General features: G+C 51.4%; 11 protein-coding genes across 11 annotated transcripts; 3 read left to right on the forward strand and 8 right to left on the reverse strand.

The window, feature by feature from the left end:
- Positions 1 to 236: 236 nt before the first annotated feature.
- Positions 237 to 2,355, reverse strand: SNOG_02779 (hypothetical protein; the record flags this gene model as incomplete). The annotated part of the gene is made up of 5 exons (XM_001793323.1): positions 237 to 1,290; positions 1,345 to 1,443; positions 1,497 to 1,863; positions 1,924 to 2,177; positions 2,246 to 2,355. 5 exons carry the CDS (start codon positions 2,353 to 2,355, stop codon positions 237 to 239), a joined length of 1,884 nt encoding a protein of 627 aa, XP_001793375.1.
- Positions 2,356 to 3,132: 777 nt separating this feature from the next.
- On the reverse strand, positions 3,133 to 3,334 carry SNOG_02780 (hypothetical protein; the record flags this gene model as incomplete). The annotated part of the gene is made up of 2 exons (XM_001793324.1): positions 3,133 to 3,150; positions 3,191 to 3,334. 2 exons carry the CDS (start codon positions 3,332 to 3,334, stop codon positions 3,133 to 3,135), a joined length of 162 nt encoding a protein of 53 aa, XP_001793376.1.
- Positions 3,335 to 3,350: 16 nt separating this feature from the next.
- On the forward strand, positions 3,351 to 3,821 carry SNOG_02781 (hypothetical protein; the record flags this gene model as incomplete). Its single annotated transcript, XM_001793325.1, has 2 exons — positions 3,351 to 3,658; positions 3,710 to 3,821. The coding sequence occupies 2 exons, from the start codon at positions 3,351 to 3,353 to the stop codon at positions 3,819 to 3,821; spliced, it is 420 nt and encodes a 139-aa protein (XP_001793377.1).
- Positions 3,822 to 4,451: 630 nt separating this feature from the next.
- SNOG_02782 (hypothetical protein) lies at positions 4,452 to 5,135 on the reverse strand (the record flags this gene model as incomplete). Its single annotated transcript, XM_001793326.1, has 1 exon — positions 4,452 to 5,135. One exon carries the CDS (start codon positions 5,133 to 5,135, stop codon positions 4,452 to 4,454), a length of 684 nt encoding a protein of 227 aa, XP_001793378.1.
- A 1,875-nt stretch (positions 5,136 to 7,010) lies between these two features.
- On the reverse strand, positions 7,011 to 8,276 carry SNOG_02783 (hypothetical protein). Its single transcript, XM_001793327.1, has 2 exons — positions 7,932 to 8,276; positions 7,011 to 7,863 (listed from the first exon to the last, which is right to left on the reverse strand). The coding sequence occupies exons 1-2, from the start codon at positions 8,236 to 8,238 to the stop codon at positions 7,184 to 7,186; spliced, it is 987 nt and encodes a 328-aa protein (XP_001793379.1). The 5' UTR covers positions 8,239 to 8,276; the 3' UTR covers positions 7,011 to 7,183.
- Positions 8,277 to 9,652: 1,376 nt separating this feature from the next.
- On the reverse strand, positions 9,653 to 10,573 carry SNOG_02784 (hypothetical protein; the record flags this gene model as incomplete). The annotated part of the gene is made up of 3 exons (XM_001793328.1): positions 9,653 to 9,802; positions 10,137 to 10,269; positions 10,464 to 10,573. The coding sequence occupies 3 exons, from the start codon at positions 10,571 to 10,573 to the stop codon at positions 9,653 to 9,655; spliced, it is 393 nt and encodes a 130-aa protein (XP_001793380.1).
- Positions 10,574 to 11,064: 491 nt separating this feature from the next.
- On the reverse strand, positions 11,065 to 12,017 carry SNOG_02785 (hypothetical protein; the record flags this gene model as incomplete). Its single annotated transcript, XM_001793329.1, has 3 exons — positions 11,065 to 11,580; positions 11,635 to 11,825; positions 11,870 to 12,017. 3 exons carry the CDS (start codon positions 12,015 to 12,017, stop codon positions 11,128 to 11,130), a joined length of 792 nt encoding a protein of 263 aa, XP_001793381.1. The 3' UTR covers positions 11,065 to 11,127.
- A 540-nt stretch (positions 12,018 to 12,557) lies between these two features.
- SNOG_02786 (hypothetical protein) lies at positions 12,558 to 13,715 on the forward strand (the record flags this gene model as incomplete). Its single annotated transcript, XM_001793330.1, has 1 exon — positions 12,558 to 13,715. The coding sequence occupies one exon, from the start codon at positions 12,558 to 12,560 to the stop codon at positions 13,713 to 13,715; it is 1,158 nt and encodes a 385-aa protein (XP_001793382.1).
- A 79-nt stretch (positions 13,716 to 13,794) lies between these two features.
- On the reverse strand, positions 13,795 to 15,045 carry SNOG_02787 (hypothetical protein; the record flags this gene model as incomplete). Its single annotated transcript, XM_001793331.1, has 1 exon — positions 13,795 to 15,045. The coding sequence occupies one exon, from the start codon at positions 15,043 to 15,045 to the stop codon at positions 13,795 to 13,797; it is 1,251 nt and encodes a 416-aa protein (XP_001793383.1).
- A 467-nt stretch (positions 15,046 to 15,512) lies between these two features.
- Positions 15,513 to 16,175, forward strand: SNOG_02788 (hypothetical protein; the record flags this gene model as incomplete). The annotated part of the gene is made up of 2 exons (XM_001793332.1): positions 15,513 to 15,601; positions 15,704 to 16,175. The coding sequence occupies 2 exons, from the start codon at positions 15,513 to 15,515 to the stop codon at positions 16,173 to 16,175; spliced, it is 561 nt and encodes a 186-aa protein (XP_001793384.1).
- A 208-nt stretch (positions 16,176 to 16,383) lies between these two features.
- SNOG_02789 (hypothetical protein) lies at positions 16,384 to 17,214 on the reverse strand (the record flags this gene model as incomplete). The annotated part of the gene is made up of 2 exons (XM_001793333.1): positions 16,384 to 16,800; positions 16,855 to 17,214. 2 exons carry the CDS (start codon positions 17,212 to 17,214, stop codon positions 16,384 to 16,386), a joined length of 777 nt encoding a protein of 258 aa, XP_001793385.1.
- Between the last annotated feature and the right edge of the window lie 974 nt (positions 17,215 to 18,188).

Here is an 18,188-nt window from a genome sequence, read left to right on the forward strand (position 1 = left end):
CAGATGGTCTTCAGAGCGTCCACTGCATTAGTGGTAACAGGATGATGCATTCCACCGGTTTCTTGGTGTCGGTGTTGGTCTCAGTGGGAAGAATGCCGTTGGAACGGGACCTAAATGTCAAGATGGTGTCGAAGCGCAGTGGGGGGTTTGTTTGCATTCGGGGGCTCCGTTAGCCATGAACGACCTTGGCGAAACCATCCAAGATATGTTCGCAGCTTGTATTATTTAGAGCTACCCTAAGCCCAAGAGAAGTGCTCGGAATGTAAATACACACCGCCCGCTCTAGACGAACCACTGAGGATATTCAGATTCTCTGCGGCGACTGCGTTCCGCACATCATTTTGCATGGTCGTAGGACCGCAGACATATACACCGAGTGACTCCCGCTCTTCCCGTACTTTCTCTGCCTCTTCTTTGATAATTGATGGTAATTGGGGCCGACCTTCGAACACTGGGCGTGGTGCTGTGCCACCTTGGTCATGCTTGGGTATTCCGATCTCATCACCTGCCGATGAGGATCCACTGGGCGTTAGCGCATCTTCTAAGCCTTTATTCGACAACTCGGCTTCTTTTGCGGCGTCTCCTGTCAGGTATACCTCCACATGCACGTTGGAGGACGACTCAGTTGTTTCGTACTTGTCCAAAATCTTGTTGACCGCTCCGATGAACCATGTACGGTTGGTGTTGTTGCGAGTCGCGAGAATTAAACGCAGAGACATCGGCCGGACAAGGCCACCTGTCTCTGAACCTATTTCGACATGAACATTCTCTTTGTGGGCAAGTCGAGCATCTTGGCGAGGCACGCCATATCTAACAAATTGCTCAACGAACGGTAGACACCAAGCAGCACCTGAGCCTCCAGCGACGACAAGCAGATGATCTACGTTGGTGTAAGTTTGTAGGTAAATCCCGCCGTAGGGACCGTCTACTAGGACCGACACCAGGGAACCAGGATGCTCTAACGCGTACGCGTACAGTGTGGCAGTGAAACCTCCGTGTGGGCGGATGTAGAAGACAAGCTCATTTGACTTGTTTGTTTGCATGGATGGCAAGGAGCAGATGGTGAAGGGATGGCTTGAGATGGCATGTCGCAGACCGAGGCTGGTGAATCGTAGGAAACAATGTTGACCGGGCTTCCACGCGGCTTTGGTGGGAATGACAACGCGAATGAAACCGCTACCATCTACTGAGATACTGGCCTTCTGCGTGACACCATATTCGAAACAGGTTCGAAGCCAAGGGTAGACGTAGCAAGGTACGTAGACTGCAGCTGTCGCGATGAAATAGTCCCTGTGAGTATGTTAGCCCCTGCGCCATGAAACTCAGTGGATCATTGAGACAGACCAAGAGGTCAGAGTGTAATCGCAATGCCAGAAGAAAGTCACCACAAAAACGACCGCGGCAAATATGTGCGTTGCTTTGAAGAACTCGTATCCGAACCTCCTACACAAAACGGTCAGCAGCAATTACAGCTACAACTCAATCAAGATACTCACCTTATCGTGCTATGAGACATGAACGTGAGCCAAGCTTGGAATATCAGTGCGACGATACCAGTCCAGTAGAACAAGAGGCTGGAAGCGAAGTGATCCTCCATGTCATGCCAGTGAATATGGTACACGATGAAGGGGAATGTATGGAGAAGCGCAAGGATAAAAAAAGCATACGAAATCCATCGATGGAACACCTGTAGCCTCTCATGTGACACACCGGTACACAGAGTAATCCAGTTAGTCTTGGTCGCGGTAGCAAAGACGAATGGCATACATGCCAGCGCCAACCACCCCGACCTTGTCGCGAGGGGAGGCGAGCCGCCGAACTTGATATCTGGCCAGTAGTATGGTTTTGGAGCCAAGTCCATGCCTAAAACATTGTCAGTCATATGATCTGGCCCAACGATTACAGGTTCATTTTGCAACTTACAGAAGAAGAATATAGTCCCAATGAGCCCGAGGAGAAGTACGCCTACTGGAGCCGAGTTCCATCGCAACGCCTTGACGTAAAAACCACGGTACGATAGATAACGCACCACTGCTATAGTTTTCCCCCATATGCGTGGTCCTCGCACTCTTCTGTATCCAGATAGTGACGATACTGCGTGCCCAATGATGAAGACGCCGATAGTGCACATGAAGAATGCTATGGTAGGCAATGCGAAAACGTAGTCTGCAATGTACCTTGGGCGACAAGTCAGTTGTGCATGCAAAGTTAACATGGGGAGGCATGACGAGATGTTTAAACGTACCAAAAATGCCAGTGGTGCTTGTACCAGTCGCATTCTTCTGGTGTCTTTTTACCACACTCGAACATGCGCATGGAATGCAGCTGCAGCGGTGCTGACAACCATCCTGCCATGGTGCTCAACTTTGCCAACAGAGTCTACACGCAGTTCCGTTTGGTGTGAAATAGGCGTAAAGAAGTGGTCGACAGGATTGTATGGTCCACAGAGATGTCAGAATCGTGTGAGAGAAGGATTTGTTGAAGTTAGGATCGCAGAACAGCCCACGGCGTCGTACGTGTGTCTTCAAAGACGATGATCCTACAGTGAAACTGTCAGAGCGACAGCGTCGCTCTACGGATATCAAGCTCAAGTGGAACGAAGCTTGTCAGATGCTTCGATCGGCTAGCCATCAGCCTAGCATAGATAAGCTTATATGCATACTCGCGGCAAGCATCCACTAAAGTGCGCCGTGAAGTAATTCTCACGCGCGAGACGTCCGAAAAGACAATCGGACATGTTCCGTGCCGCGCGCTGCACCACAAGAGGTGTGTGGCTATTCGCTCCACCGGAATTCAGAACGTCTTGCATGGTCGAGAAGCCCAAAAACAAGCTCACACCCGAAGAATAAGCTCATGATTGGCGCTTGAGTTGCCCTTCTCCGAGATAAGCGTATGACAGGCTGAAGGCAAGATGTAACTGTCGAGCACGTTTGAGCAGTTTTCCACGCACTAGCTCGCCGGAAGGAGAAGAGGCTTGTCCAATAGCCGTCAAAGACGCGACAGGGTCGTCTGCTCCCGGGAATAGTGTACATTTGGAAGTGACGAACGGTGACTAGAGAGTGCGACGTATATGTCTGTCAGAAGGTGCGGAAGTCGAGTATCTGCCGTTTTTTTATTGACTTGTCCCAGATACTAGTGTCTTGCATAGCTCTTTGATTGCATAGTTTGCGAACATTATTCAACGTTTTACACTTCCATTTTCCAGTATTGCGCAGATTGCGCCTTTAAGGATGAACATGGATATGTCAATGTCGATGTCTCCAACGACCACGATGGCAGATATGCCCATGTCTACTTCAACGGATGGATCAATGGGGATGACATCAACATCCATGATGGGAATGGACAAAATGGCCATGACCTTCTTCACCTCCACCACTACACCTCTCTTCTCTATGTCCTGGACCCCAGCAACTACAGGCCAGTACAGCGCAACGTGCATATTCCTCATCATCTTCGCTACAATCTTCCGAGCATTGCTGGCCGTCCGTCTCAACATCATCGAGATCCTCGCGGCATTTGAGCGGCGGCAGAGGGGTGCCGGAGATTATCCATATGTTGTTGAAGCGAAGACAGCTGCGGGAAGGCCATGGAGGGTAAGGGAGGCAGTTCTGTTGGCGTCCTTGGATGTTGTTTTGGCGGGAATCGGTTATCTTCTGTAAGTGTTTAATGCTGATATGCTTGAGGAAGATGCTGACTGCATGTGCAGCATGATAGCTGTTATGAGCATGAACGTCGGATACTTCCTTTCGGTGCTTGCTGGTGTCTTCTTGGGTAGCATGGTTTTTGGTCGCTTCATGGCTTATTCTGCAGCGCACTGAGATAGCGATATACACGCCGAGATCGACAATCAAACTTACAACATGCCCAATGTTCGCATCACGTGAGAAAACGTTATAGATAAACTTCGAGAGGGAGACGTCGATTTGCCCATGTCTCTTTTACACATAGCTCTATCCTTGCTCCGAGGATATTGTCATCTGACATGAATGAGAGTACTCAGGAATAGCTGGTATGAGAACCAGTGTAACCAATAGTGCCTTGGACCCACAAAGCACGAACCTTGTAACCCAGTAGCCGGGAGAGGAGGAAGGAGTGAGCAACCCTAGTACACAAGGGGAAGTGAGCCGAGAAAAAAGGAAGCGGCAAGAGAATGCCGCCAAAGCAAGGCATACTCCTAAGAGTAAGACCGAGCGATGTGCCACACAGGCGGCTAATTACGCGCCATGCGAAGAACAAGGAGAAGCGACAAGAGTGACTTGAATGAGCGTCGTCACTCGGAGACCAGCATTCAAGTCATTATCAATAAGATTATCCATCTATCTAGCCCTACCAAATATGCGTATAGTTAAGTATATATCCAAAGCAACCCAATCATACACATCATCATCAAAACATTACCCATATCCTTCACCACACCCACATCATGTATATAATATAAATGGATCCACTTATGAACACCACACCCATGCGCCAAACCCCAGACTCTCAATCAAAAGAACCAGTATCCCAATCGCCATGCCACTCCCCACGCGATCACTTCTCTGATTCAACTCACTGGATCTGATCCCCGAGCCCGGAGTGCCGACAAATATCCACAACAAAGCCGCCGCAACGCTCAAGAGCAGCATCAGTGCCAGCGCGCTCAGAATGCGCAAGGTCGAGTACGACTGAACGAACTGAATTGTCGTGACGCTATCCGGTAATTCGTTCTCGCTCCCAGGCGGCTCGGGGAAGCGAAATGAGTTGTTTACAGACTGTTTGCGGCGCTGTGTCGAATTCGTCGATGCGACGCGTTGCGCCCAGTGCACCCATGTATAGCGCGCTTTACCGGATGTAGGGCGGTAGTAAAGATTCAGCAGACTGTCTTCTGTGAAAGGCGATCGTGCGTCCGCGTCAACGTCGATGCCTGCGCCTGCTGCTAAAAGGCCAGAGGATTGACTGCTGGGCTGTGAGGTCGTGCCGCTCCACGTGTTGATCTGGCCGAGGCGGATGTCCTTGAGTATGCGCGCGCTGAAGAAGCGGTGGAACCAGGTTCCAGTGAGCGAGCGATATCCGTCGCGGAGTCTGTCGGCGAGGAATTTGTCGTCGAATTCGACGGCCATTGCGGGGCCTTTGGCGTGCTTCTCATTCATTGGACTGCTGGCCGTTAAGCTGCTTGGGACAGTGACTTTGACGAGTTTTGGTGCGCGGGGGTCGTTTGGGGGCTGTCGGTGAGTTTTGCGATGAAGGCTCAGCCATACTGTACTGTCTCTGCCTTCGTTTCCTGAATCAGAGCGGCTTCGGATAACGCCTTGTGCATCTTCGTTTCTCTCTAACCGGCTTCGCAAATCGTAATGGCCTTCGCTGGCCATGAGTCCGAGTACGTGTTTGCCTTTTCTGTCATCAAATTCTTTCTGAGAATCGTCATCATAACCGCTGTCTAGTCTATCGACACTAGAACCAGCTGGCCCTGCACTGTGTGATCTATCTGTTCCGGCATGCTGCCTTGGTCGCGACTTGGGTTTCGGGAACACCTTCTTTGCTGTGAAAGGGTACGGAGTCCGTATGAAGTGGCTTGGGAGATTAGCGGGTCTCTCTCTGTCTCGTCCCGCATGTTTTGTTGACAACGGCGACATCGTGATGTGTCGGTCGTTCGTGAAGGATGAAAATTTAGGAAAGTCGGCCACTGTTGAGGATGGCCCGAACGTGCGACTGTTCGAGTTTGTGAGAATACCTGATGGCGAGTCATTCAACGACTCTAATGCTCGCATTGTCATGACATGTGCGTCGATGATGGAGCCTGCGATTATGCTGTCTGCTGTATTGCTCCTTTGACGTCCTTCCAACCTGTGGGCATGTGGTAGCTCTGTTGAAAGATTGCTCGTGCTAGGAAATAATCTTGGTAGCGAAGAGAATGGCAGCCTGGGCGACGATGAATTACTTCTCAGCGAACCTCTCGGGGTGTCGGCGCTCGAGCGATTATGCACAACTCGCACACTGTCCTTGCTCAATCGCCTCAAGGAAACTTCGCGCGCTCGTTCAGCGCGTTTTCCGCCGTCGGATCCTGGCCTGTCCTCCATCGACATATTGATCCCCGAGCGCTGGGAAGGCAGTTGACGAAACTCCGGCAACGCTGTCAACATGCTTCTTTCTCGACTCCGCCCTCTTGATGAACGATAGGGTCTTTCTCTTGCTCCGTGCATAAAGGTCCCCAAGCCCATTCCATCCATGTCAGAGAATGTGCGCGTGATCTCGCCTTCGGTGTCCTCCCAATCTGAGTCAGACGATCCATCATCAAAGAAGTCTGCCCCTGGTTGGATGCCCCTCTCCATTGTATCGCTCATTGCCGGATAAACGGACCCTCTTCTTAGCGGATATGGATCGACGATTCGGGGTGACGACGCTGGGCTTGAAGAAAGCCTTGCTGTCGGATGGTCGAGAAAGACAGTTTGCATAGCATGAGGAGAAGGGGGATTCAATGGTATAGGGTGTTGCTTCAAGGGAGATAGGACCGTTGACAGCGGTCGAGTGGTCGCCGTCGAGGTCCGTTTGCTACTCATATTCGTAGTGCGCTGTACGTGTAGTTCCTGATCGAGTAGCGGTACATCGACGTGGGTAAGAGCGGCTCTGCTTGCTCCGCGAATAACGGTTCAGCTGTCAATACTCGGTCGGCTCATGAAACCGCGTTAAGGAAATGTTAAAGAAACGGCCTTGTTGGACAAAGATGCGAAAACCTTCAAGCGCGCAGGCGGTGGCGAGCATAGTGATGATCAGCCGGAGATGAGCCAAAACAAAGAAGGCACGCACGAGAAATTGCGAAACTGTTTTCGGTAATTGTAAAACCCGGTATTATGGCTGTGGTCGCATGAGGTAGGAATGTGAGTAGGCGTCCGCCGAGCTTGGTGATCTAGTAGCCGCATTCTGCATAGGTCCCTTGCGTCGGCAGTGCCAACAACCCAACCACTAGACAGTAAGCAGCAAAAGACTTTGATGAGAATGAGAAACTGGCGTGTCAGATGGAGACCGTGTCGAGTTGATGATGGACATATATCATATCTATAACCCTCTATGCACATGTGGCGGGCAGAATTGGTAGAGAAATGGACGCCGTGTGCGATGCGACAACGCCTTCCGTTATCCAACAAGAGGAAGAAGTGAAGACAGCAGAACAGCTTACAGAACAGAGGCTTGAGATGCAGGCCTATTCGCCGTCCCTGTCGAACATTTTCGTCATGGCTTTTTGGGCTAGCTCGACACCGGCGAAGGTTGCCGCGTTCGCAGGTACCGCTCGTGCCATGGCGGGTCCGATGCCAGGGAAGAAAGCCTTGAGGCCGCCGCTTGCGTGGATGCCTTTGATGGTGCCACTAATAGTTGGTCGGCCCTCAGCACTCTGCAACCGTGACTTGATGGTGTCAACGGGGAACACTGGAATCCACATGGCAATTCCAGCAGCACCACCGGCCACCATGACTGCAGACATGCTGAGTGGTCCTGGCTTGCCGGTCACGGGGTCTTTCGGGGTCAGGTTCCTCTTGACTGTCTCATAAGTCGCGAAGTAGAGTGCCGATCCAGGGCCGTCACGCGCCAATGTCATGGCGGAGCCACGGAACACGGAGCGAATGCCTCCTTCCTTGTATAATTGCTTGACGACATCCACACCGCCGGAGTATTTGGGCTTCTCGCCAGGCGCAAGTTGCTTCTGCCCTTGGATCTGGAGCAGCACCTTGACGCGCTCGAAGGGTGCGGTGATGATGGTCATGGGGATGGCGCTGAAGAAGCCAGCGGCTGAGACCTGCGCGACGCTGTACTGGTTGTCCTTGACGGTCGAAACACTGGATACGAGCTGCTTGCCGACATCGTAACCCCAGAATGAGACAGCAACTGTACATACATTAGCACCCTGCGCCCCGTATTGCTTTTACAGCGCGTCTGAAAATAAGTCAACTCACACATAGGCGTGACACCGACCAAAGGCGCAGAGACACCGGCGTATAATCCCCTTGCAAGTCCTTCTTTCGCGACTGTCTTCCGCACAACGTCCATGGCGCCTGTGTACACGCCCCTCTCTGACGTCTGTAATCGCACCTTGACCAGGTCGAACGGATGGCCCACGACTACCGCGCAAACACCACCAACGCCTCCAGCTATCAGCGCACGCAGGGACTGCAGCGAAGACTTGGTCGCAACCTTGACATCTTCCTTAAGCTCTTCCTTCGAAGGCAGCTTATCAGCTACCTTTTCTGCCGTGTTTGACATGTTTCGAGCTGTTATTGGTGGTGGGGTGCAAGAATCCACGAAGGTGCGATTGTGCGATGATGATGGGGCGCAAAGCTCTGGGATATGTACAGAGACCTCGTACGAGCTTCACCGGCCGGGTACAGAAGATTTGCGACAGTAAATTTGAGGATTGTGGGGGAGCCAGCGATAGTTGTTTGGGCATGTGAGCTCCAGTGCTCCGGACCTTGGCTCACGTATGCCGCCGGTGCGCGTTCGGCTGAGACTGGCTGGACCGAGGCAAATGCAAGCAAAAAGCAGCCCCGCCTGGGCCTGTGTCGCTTTTCCCTGACATTGCATTTGGCACCAGCGATGAGCGTGTTGTAGGATCTGGGCTCTCGAATGCTTTTCCCTACCGTCCGGGGACAAGGAAATAGCTTCGAGATCGTCTGCATGGATGCACCCTCAGGCAAGGCGCATTCACCCGACCTAGTGGCTGACAGACGCACTGCGTACTGACTGTATGAGATCAATTTTGGGGCACGCATGTGTTGCGCATGTCCTATGACGATATGTATGCGGCTCTTCGGGACTGCTCGAATGTTGATCTTTGCGCCTGCAGCATCGCCGTGTTCTCAGCCACATGCATTGGCATGTGATAATCTGGGGAACATCACTCTGAAGTTTCGAAGTCAACTGAAGTCAAATACATGGTCTCCAAGTTGTTACCAGCTCAAGTCACCAAGATAGTCTTGGAGGATGTTGTCATGCAAGTTCGTCAAATGTCACTTCTGAAAGGTATCACCGTGCCCAGGTGCGCTTTTTGTTGTATTGATGTTGCCTGTTTACCTCCGCAACCGCTCATAACACTGCCCACATACGTACTGTACTCTACCAGTATCATTCTACCCCTCTCTATAGAATCTCGAGACTGCAGTCTCCTTTCAGTTTTCACCTTGGTTTTCGCGGTTGTATCATGCACGCTCTTTTGTATGCCAAGGCTACCGTCCGTTTGCTTCTCTTTCACTTGCGGCACAACACGACTGTACATTGAGCACACGACCTTCTCTTCCCTTCTATATAATTCAGCAAGCCGTCATCGCCGCCGGCACGTAGTTAATCCGCCCAGCTTAGCGTGCCGCACACAGATAAAATCTCCGCCGCCCTCCAACCTTTCTCCTCCTCCACACACAACTTCTGGGATCGTTGCCCACACGACTTTCTCCTCTCTTTACCCACACCCCTTTCTTCTCTAATTGCCCATGCGCCCTTCTCTCTCTCGACACGCCTTCTTCTCGACACGCCTTCTTCTCGACACCTACGTGGGGTTCACGACCTTGTAGCTCCGGCTCCACGAGCCCTGACTCGGCAAAAAACTTCCCGTAAGTCTCCCTCTTTCTACCTGCTCTGCAAGAACCATGGCTAACCAATGCAGATTCCCATCTCAGCAGCACCTTCACAGATGGCGCCATGCGCGGTCGCCGCGGCACTTGGTCCTAGCCCTTGTGAGCTCATCTGTCGTAGCGTGTCTGAGTGGGTAGAGGTCGCTCTTCCGCCGATCAAGAGCTAGGCTAGGACTGCCGAACAACTCCTTTGTCCTCTCTAACTGGAAATGAAGGCAGACCAGATTCACCTTTGGGTGTCTCAATTGGGCCCAGATGATAGAGCATAGTAAACGGGTGTGTAACACGCCACTGCACACTCGTGTGAGGAGTACCTTGACCGGTACGCAGTTTGGAAGGAGGTGGGCTTCCTTACTCGTCTAAACATTGGGGTCAGTATCTTCCTCTCGCACTCAGCCCTGACAGTCTGCTAACCTCTCCTTGCAGAATGGCATATGCAATGCCGGTTGATGTTTGTTGGGTTCGCTCAGCATTCATCGTCAAGTTCTCGCAGACGATGTTCCAACGTCCGTATACAAACAACACAGGGGCACTTACTTCCGAGTACTTGCCAGCGCGGCCGTACGCGGCTGTGCGGAGCTCCTTAACCGGAGCAGTGTGGGAGAGCGGTGGGGCTCCCGCACACGACCACCCATCTAGCTGACGCTCCTTCGGGAGCTGACGCTGGGTACTTTGGACAAGTACGAATCTCTCCCTCACCCCACGCGCAAAATCTTACTAACACCTCGCAGTTGGCATGTCCGGGCTTCAGCCTCGACTTCGGTCAGGGCTCTGTGGCCGCCAGTCTAGCTTTGGCCTTTCGGGGCTAAAGCTGGATGATTGGGACAAGTAAATATCCTCCCTGAGACATTTCTTCACACTCACTAACCACCCTCGCAGTTGGAATCTTCCAGGTCGAAAGTCCATGCCGACGCTCGCTTGAGTCGACGTTCTTCGGAACCGACGCTCTCCAGAGTTGACGCATGGCAGGCCATTGTTGAGAACACTCCAACCTTGGTAGCGGACTGTCTTGCCCGCCCGATTGCAAATGACGGCTTGTGCATTGCGGTCTTTGGGGTGCGCAACGCACCAGTACTCCTTCTTCGAGCAACACAGGGAACCTCTTATTTACCGACGCTCTCCGGAGCTGAGGTGCTCAATGTCCTTCGGGGCGGAGAGGCTTTTTGGGGCGGTTTGAGGATCTGGTGTGTTCGGGCTGGAGGGGGAGCTTCTTGACCGGAGCAACGTTGGGGTAGTGGCTGGGGCCTCAACGATCAATTTTCCTGGGTGTTGTATTCTTGTTCTGTTGGATTTTGCTTCGCGGCTTTATCCTCTTCCAATACGCACAGCAACCTTTTTTCATTGACTGTTCCGGCTTATGCTGGAGCGTCGAGGAAGAAGCTGAGGTTCTAAGCTGAGCGTTGGTGCTCGTCTTCGTGAGAATAATGCGAAATGGTTCACAGATGCGGGGACGAGGAAGTCGTATGTTCTTGAACTGTTGTCTATATCACCGTCTATCCTTACTCTACATCATTCCTGTATCGTCCATCTATTTCCCAACATTCGTATACCTCAGATACTTCTTAACCTCCCTCACATTATCCTGCCCAAACTTCTTCCTCGCATCCTCAGTGCTCACACTCGGCGGCACAATAACATCCTCCCCCGCATTCCAATTAATCGGCGTTGCAATACCCTTCTTATCCGCGAGCTGCAATCCATCAATGACTCGCAGCACCTCACTCGTATTGCGTCCCGTCGAAGCTGGATAGGTCATAGTCAGGCGGATCTTCTTAGCCGGGTCGATGATGAAGACTGAACGAATGGTAAACGCGATACCACCGTTCTTCGCGAGGTTGTCGAGGTCGTCCTGCGAGATCATGTCGTACAGGAAGGCGACGTGGCGGTCGGCATCGGCAATGATGGGGAAGGTGACTTGGGTGTTGCCGACTTCGTTGATGTCCTTGACCCATTCGTCGTGCGAGGTGAGGTCGTTGGCGCTCTTCGTGATGTGTTAGCAATAGATCAAGAGAACAAGGGCTTGAGGAGGAATTACCAGGCCAATCATTTGCACACCACGAGCATCGAACTCAGGCTTCAGCTTTGCGAATGCTCCAAGTTCGGTTGTGCAGACCGGGGTGAAGTCTGCCGGGTGGGAGAATAGGACTACCCATTTGCCGTCGATGAACTTGTGGAAGTCAAGGTCGCCATGTGTGGTCTTCGCCTGGAAGTTTGGCGCTGTAAGTCCTGTGAGTCACGTCCTGAAGATTCAGCGTAGTTCAAATTCATACCTACGGAGCCCAATCGCAGCCGTGGTTGCTCAGCAGGAAGCTTAATTCCACGACGAAGTAGTGGGGCAATAGGGCGCTGGAAGCTCAGCGTAGGTCGGGCTGCGCAGCGCAGAGCCCGAGAAGCTGCACGGGGAAAGAATGCGGACATTGTAGTTAACGCAAAACCCAATCAATATATTGGATGATACTTTGAGGCTATGCACTGGTGCAATAACCCGTGGAATTATTGAGAGAGGCGGAAGGAACATTTCATTATGGCGTCATTCCAATAATTAGAGTCGGGCCGCTGCAGGCTGCAACTGCCGCCAACTATTTCACGAAGGACACACGGGTCTATCAACTTCGACATAGAAGTCTTGATGCTTAGAATAGCCTTATAACAGTGTGAGAAATATCTTGACAAGCTAAGTAGTGTTCACGCTTTGACGCGGTCACACGTGAGATGCAGGTGGATGCACGAGTGTTACGTCACCGTGCTTTTTGCATCCCGTCTGTGCTCAAGCTTCCCTCTGAAACTTGGACGAAGTGGTCGGGATATTGACAAGGACAAAATATTGCCTGGCTCGCTTCAAAAGAACCAGCGCGCATGAGTGGACTTTTCGTCCATATCGTGAACCATCTCGTCCCATCAGTACACACAAGTCAAAATCGAGCTGCAAGCTTCAGATCAACATAGTCCATATCGACCATGTCCATAACGTCCTTCGAACAAAACGGTTCCGGATTTCTCAAGTTCAATTCTGGTCCTCCGCGCGTCTGGATAACATCGGCCTCTGAACCGTCGGAGAGAGCACTTCTCAACTGGTGGGAAGAAGGATTCGATGCTCGCTATCTTCCATACGACCCTCCCAACGAACCAGCGTACATACGGACATTGAAGAACCTCAGCGAAGACCTGAATCTAGGCGAGTACTTTGCAATAATAGCATATGGAGATGCGGCGAGCGTGGTGCTCAAGACAGCAATGAAGCCCCTGCCAAAATGCTGTGCGATCATCGCATTCTACCCCACGACATTACCAAGCCCGAAAACGATGTATCCTGCATCACACCGGCTCCAGGTCCATGTAGCCGGTTTGAGCCAAGCCAGTCACCGCCCGGAAATTTGCGAATGGAAGCTGTACCAGTACAAGCAGTGTGCAACCGGGTTTGCGGATCAGTCTTCAAAAGCATACTCTGAGATTGAGGCGAACCTGTCCTGGAGCAGAGCACTGGCATGTTTGCGCAAAGGCTTCAATAGGAATTTCGATTTGGAACCGATTGTACAAAATATGTGGAACGCAAAGTATGAGGATGATGTCCCAGAGCGCGCGAGTATGAGCATAGCCTCAAAGATGACTCAAAACAGCCCACATGTCAGTATACTGCCAACACTTCAGGGCGGCGTGGGCAGGAAAAAGCTGGAAGAGTTTTACCGCGAGTTCTTCGTGCCAAGTCTGGTGGACGATTTCAAGATCCGATTGGTTTCGCGGACCATGGGTGTGGACAGAGTTGTCGACGAGATGGTAGTGTCCTTCACGCATTCAGACGAAATCGATTGGATCCTACCTGGTTTAGAGCCAACGGATAAGTTTGTCGAGATCCCAATGGTCAGCATCGTGACAGTAAGAGGAGGAAAGTTGGTTTCTGAGCACATGTATTGGGACCAGGCATCGGTTCTGGTGCAAGTAGGCCTTTTGGATCCAAGGATGGTGCCGAAGTCGTTCAAGGGCAAAGGTCTAAAGAGGATGCCAGTCGTAGGAGCAGAAGCGGCCAAGCAGCTGCTCGAACCAAAGCAAGAGAGATACAACAAGTTGCTGCAAGAACACGGGTTGTTGGACGGCCTGAACGGAGTAAATGGCAATTGAACATATTTTCTCGACTCCAAGAACTTGTGTCCCGTGGCTCACCAGCATTGAAGTCTGGCCCGCGGATCGCAGTCCACGCTCAACCAATGAAACTGCACGTTGGCAGCTTGTAGTTTGGCAGAGCCCAGTACTTCCTTCTCACTCCGTCCCATTCACCTTGCTCGTCGAGATTGGGTACCGGTATTGTTTCCCACTCGGTGTCAAAGCCAGCCTCGAAGAGGTCGATTTCGGCAATCTTGTTGTAAACGTCGTACACAACCTGGCGGTCCGCACCCATGCCGCAGAAAAAGCCGAACTTGCCGCCATCGCCGTCTGAACCACCTGCTGGATCGAGCATGCCAATGACATATTCGCTGAAGAATTCGCGGAGATCCTTGTACTCCTCAGCGAACGTGTCAAAGTAGATAGCGTCGAACATCTCGTTCTTCTCCACAAGGCGTGGCACTACGTCCTGCCACCGTCCTTCATGAATGACAACTCCTGGTTTTTCGTACCATCCTTGTTCCTTCATGCGCTTCAGCACATCTGGATGTGCTTCGATGATGTGATGGGCCTTGGGCTGCTTCTCCTGGAATATAGAGTCGATAATGGCCATGCCGTGCCCAACGTTCAAGACGCGAAGGCCAGGCGCAGGCAGGAGAAGTTCTGCGGATCTTCGCATCAATGTGGTTTCCCACTCCATCATGACACCATTCGCATCTGAATCGGTGAGGCGGTCTCGTTCGAAAGTGAGGTTGGACGCCAAATAATTGGGGTTTTCCGTGGACTCGTCGCCTTGAGCATCGCCCTTGTTCAAATCCACAACTTCAACGCCATCTTCAACTACCTCGATATCATTACCTTCGGTTTCTTCGTCTTCGTCTTCGTCATCCTCATCCGAACTGGCGCCTCCTAGTTGCTGGTATTGATCCAAGCGGCTCAACAGAAGCTCGGCTCGTACACCAGCGTCCACACATAACTCATACAGCTCTTTCAGGCCAAGCCTATGTGCTATGCACCCAGGAGTTTCACCATTTGCATCGAGATCATTCCAGATTGCGCCATTTTCGAACAGCAGCTTCATGGTCTTGACTGCGGCTTCGATTTCCTCTTCACGAGCCTTGGTAACACCATCGACGTCCCCATTGGTCTGGGCCTTTTCATCCTCGTTATCGGGTTCACAGGCGGCGATTGCGGCGTGTAGAGGTGTGAAAAGTGTCTCGGAGTCTTGTACGTTGGCAGAAGAGTTGCGGAGGAGATTGCGAAGGGCGGAGATATCATGGTTTGCGGCGGCGAGCAGTATACTCTGCGTTGACAGATCCGTATCAGTCTCAAATGCAGGGTCGTCCATATTGTTTATGTGTATAAAAGAGTTGTTGCATTGCTGCTGTCGCGGGGTTCAAGAAATTATGGACATGCGAGTCAGGCACGATGCTAGCGCGGGGCCGCCCTGTCAGTCGTTCTTTCCCGTGCATCGACACTTTAGGACTCAATTAGCAAAAGATCAAAATTTTGACAATGCAGTGAATTTCGATTCAATTGACAACATGGCTACACAACAGATTTTGGAACACTTCGCGTTTTGTATTTCCGAACTGCTCCGTTCCGTGAAAAGCTGCTCACGACTAGCAGTGCATTGCTTGCTATGGGTCACTGAGACGTTACAAACACAAACTCATCATGAGCTACACCATCTTCTTTGCTTGCTATTGTCTCAAACGGCTTGCAGCGAAAATCATTGAGATTTGCATATAAGAATGTGCGCTCCACGTAGGTATATGATACACTAGCAATCATCAACACACGAGCATCGTCAACATGTCCTGGTCAGAACAATTTCGCTATGGCTCATGCGGCCATTACCTCCGCGAGAACTCGCCCTGCCCAACACAACAAGACAGCCACCGGTATGAGCCTGACTGGTTGACTGAGTGTCAGATGTTCGACTGTCAGCCTGCACGGCACCGACCAGGTTTCTGTGGGAAATGCCATTACTACTACATCGAAAGATACGCCCACAACTTTACTGGGGCTTCAAACAGCGGCATTGACCACAGCGCTCCTACCACGCGTAGCGACAGCACTGGCAGGAGTAGCAGCAACACGAGCAATGGTGCTAACTCATTCACACCACCAACATCCGACGACTCAAACGACAGCTCCATACCATGGCAATACCGACATCGAGAGGACACTCTTTCTAATCCGTTGCCTCAAGCTAGAACAGCCATTAGTCTGCGCTACGAGGCAGCTGAGAAGCGGCGTAGTGCGCCGCCAGATTCCCATGGAACTCCGATTGACTATGGGCGCTCACTGCGCAACAAGACAGGCCAGGTGTACCACAACCGCTTGAGGAGGATCCAGGAGCGAGTAGCAGAGGCGTTCGGTCTGACTTGGGTGAAAGTGAATGCGTTGATGTTGAACGCACAAGGCGAGCAGGCCCGAGGTCGTAGCGAGGCAGCGAGTTACAGTCATACATAGATTTGATATACGCGCGAGTCATTACTTTTGGTAGCTTGTACTTCATAGGTCTAGTAAAATGGGTATAAATTGTTACAAACAACTCGCAACTTCGGGTATCGCATATCCGTATATCCTTCTGCAAATGCAACTGACGAGATTAACCAAACTCTTCTTTGACGCACTTGTAAAATCGACACAGCATTAATCCTGAAACATTGATCTCGGCTTATGCCCTGATTGCATTGTTGGTGCCGACATACTCAGGCGCTTCGTGGTAATGGTTCGCTTGGCCATTAACATTGGCGTTGTAGCCATATTGCTCGTTCGCGTGGCCATTTAAGTTGTTGTGTCCATATGGTTGGTATGGCTGAGCAGCCGGGTTGGCGACGGGGCTGTATTGAGATTGGTACGCCATTGGTTCGGCACCAGTTGTGGTCTTCCAGGAAACGTGCTTTGCGATGCACAGGATAAATATGAAGCTGAGAGCTTGGCCAAAGTTGACGAGATAACCCAGAGCCAAATAACTTGCCACCGAGTAGGTGCTCGCGTAGTAGCCTTGAAGACTCCATACAGCGCCAACGAGCGTGCAGATGGTCCAGAATACCATGGCGATGGTAAGGGCGAGAACCCAGCCTAAGAGGTCCTAAAGAATGATTTTTAGTGGCATATCAGTGCCTCTAGGAGTGTCAGAACTTACTCCTCCAGCTTTGCCTGCCTTGCGCAAGGACATGATGGTCTTGAGCGCTAGTGCTCCAGACACAAGCAAGCTTATAAGGTACAACGAGTAGAATGCAACTCTCAAGCCTGATAGAGGATAGACGATACTGCCCACGTTCGAATACCCATACCGATAACGGGAGGTGTAAATACGTCCAGTTTCGGCGTTGAGGTATGCAGCCATGCCCGCTACGACGCATGCCAGGACGCCAATCAATGCAATAATCGCAAGCGGAATAATCTTGAAGATAGCGTTCGAGTGACCGGTACCGAGTTGCCGACGGAGCATGGTGTTAAGGGTAAAGACGACTACCACAAGGAACAGCCAGTAGCTGATCATAGTGAATATAGAAATCGCCACACTCCAGTAAAAGGAGCTAGCGATTGTCGTTGTTTCGCACTGCCGGAGGATTGTTGCGATGATGGAGCACAAGTAGGTTCTATAGTTGTTAGCCCATACTGCGGGTATTCACCAGATCTGTACTCACAATAATAGGAAAGACAGGCATATGATGAGCGGTGCTCCGATAAGTTGTTTTCCAGGGACTTTCCTTCTGCGGAAGATGAAGAGGGTGATGAATATTCCGAGAATTATTACGAAAAAGAGTACTTCATTCGCAAAGCTGACTTGTGTCTCTGTGTCAAGGAAAGCATCCGGACAGGTAGAACTACTGGATCCACCACCAGAGCTGCTGCTGCCGCCGCGTCTAGGTGCCATGTTGTTCAGGGACTTTTGTGAGTGGCAGTAAGTGAGAATAGTTAGATCTTAAGGTGTATCGCTTCAGGGCAAGGCTGTAAGGAGCATGGCAGCAGGACCTTCGGGCCAGTGTTATATATGAAGTCTAGATACGGTGAGCGCACAGCCTGGGACTCAAATGCGCAGCACTATGCACGATGAACGTACGAGAAGGCTGAATCCTATTATTACACACAGCCTTCCCTTCCTTCACCACCCCAGTTTTCTGACGAATCAAAAGGCACTTTACGCGAGGTTAAGATTTAGCCAAGCTTTGGGCGCTTTTGGGGTACTTTGTATGGCCAGGACGGCAGACAAGGGTCGTAGCGAGATCAGACATGGACGCCTGAAGTCCCAAAAGACCCAAGAAGCGGCAAGCGCAGCAAGTGATGGATTTTAGAGCGGAATCCATGCGGATCTGGCAGTATTGTGATTGGAAAGTTCCTGCGACTTTTACCTGTGCGGGACACCGCCGTGTGATCTGCAAGGCTGAGTGCGATGAAAGTGATGAGGCGGAGCTACCGGTGAGCATAGCGGGCATTAGCAAGATTTCGGTTTCATGGTGCACGGGATTAGAT

Source organism: Parastagonospora nodorum (assembly GCF_000146915.1).
Source record: "Parastagonospora nodorum SN15 chromosome Unknown scaffold_4, whole genome shotgun sequence".
Classification (NCBI taxonomy): domain Eukaryota; kingdom Fungi; phylum Ascomycota; class Dothideomycetes; order Pleosporales; family Phaeosphaeriaceae; genus Parastagonospora; species Parastagonospora nodorum.

Coding starts and splice junctions, on each gene's coding strand:
- SNOG_02783 (XM_001793327.1), bottom strand. CDS start 8,238: ATGTCAAACACGGCAGAAAAGGTAGCTGATAAGCTGCCTTCGAAGGAA. Junction 7,864..7,931: donor GGTCGGTGTCACGCCTATGT/GTGAGTTGACTT, acceptor ATGTATGTACAG/TTGCTGTCTCATTCTGGGGT.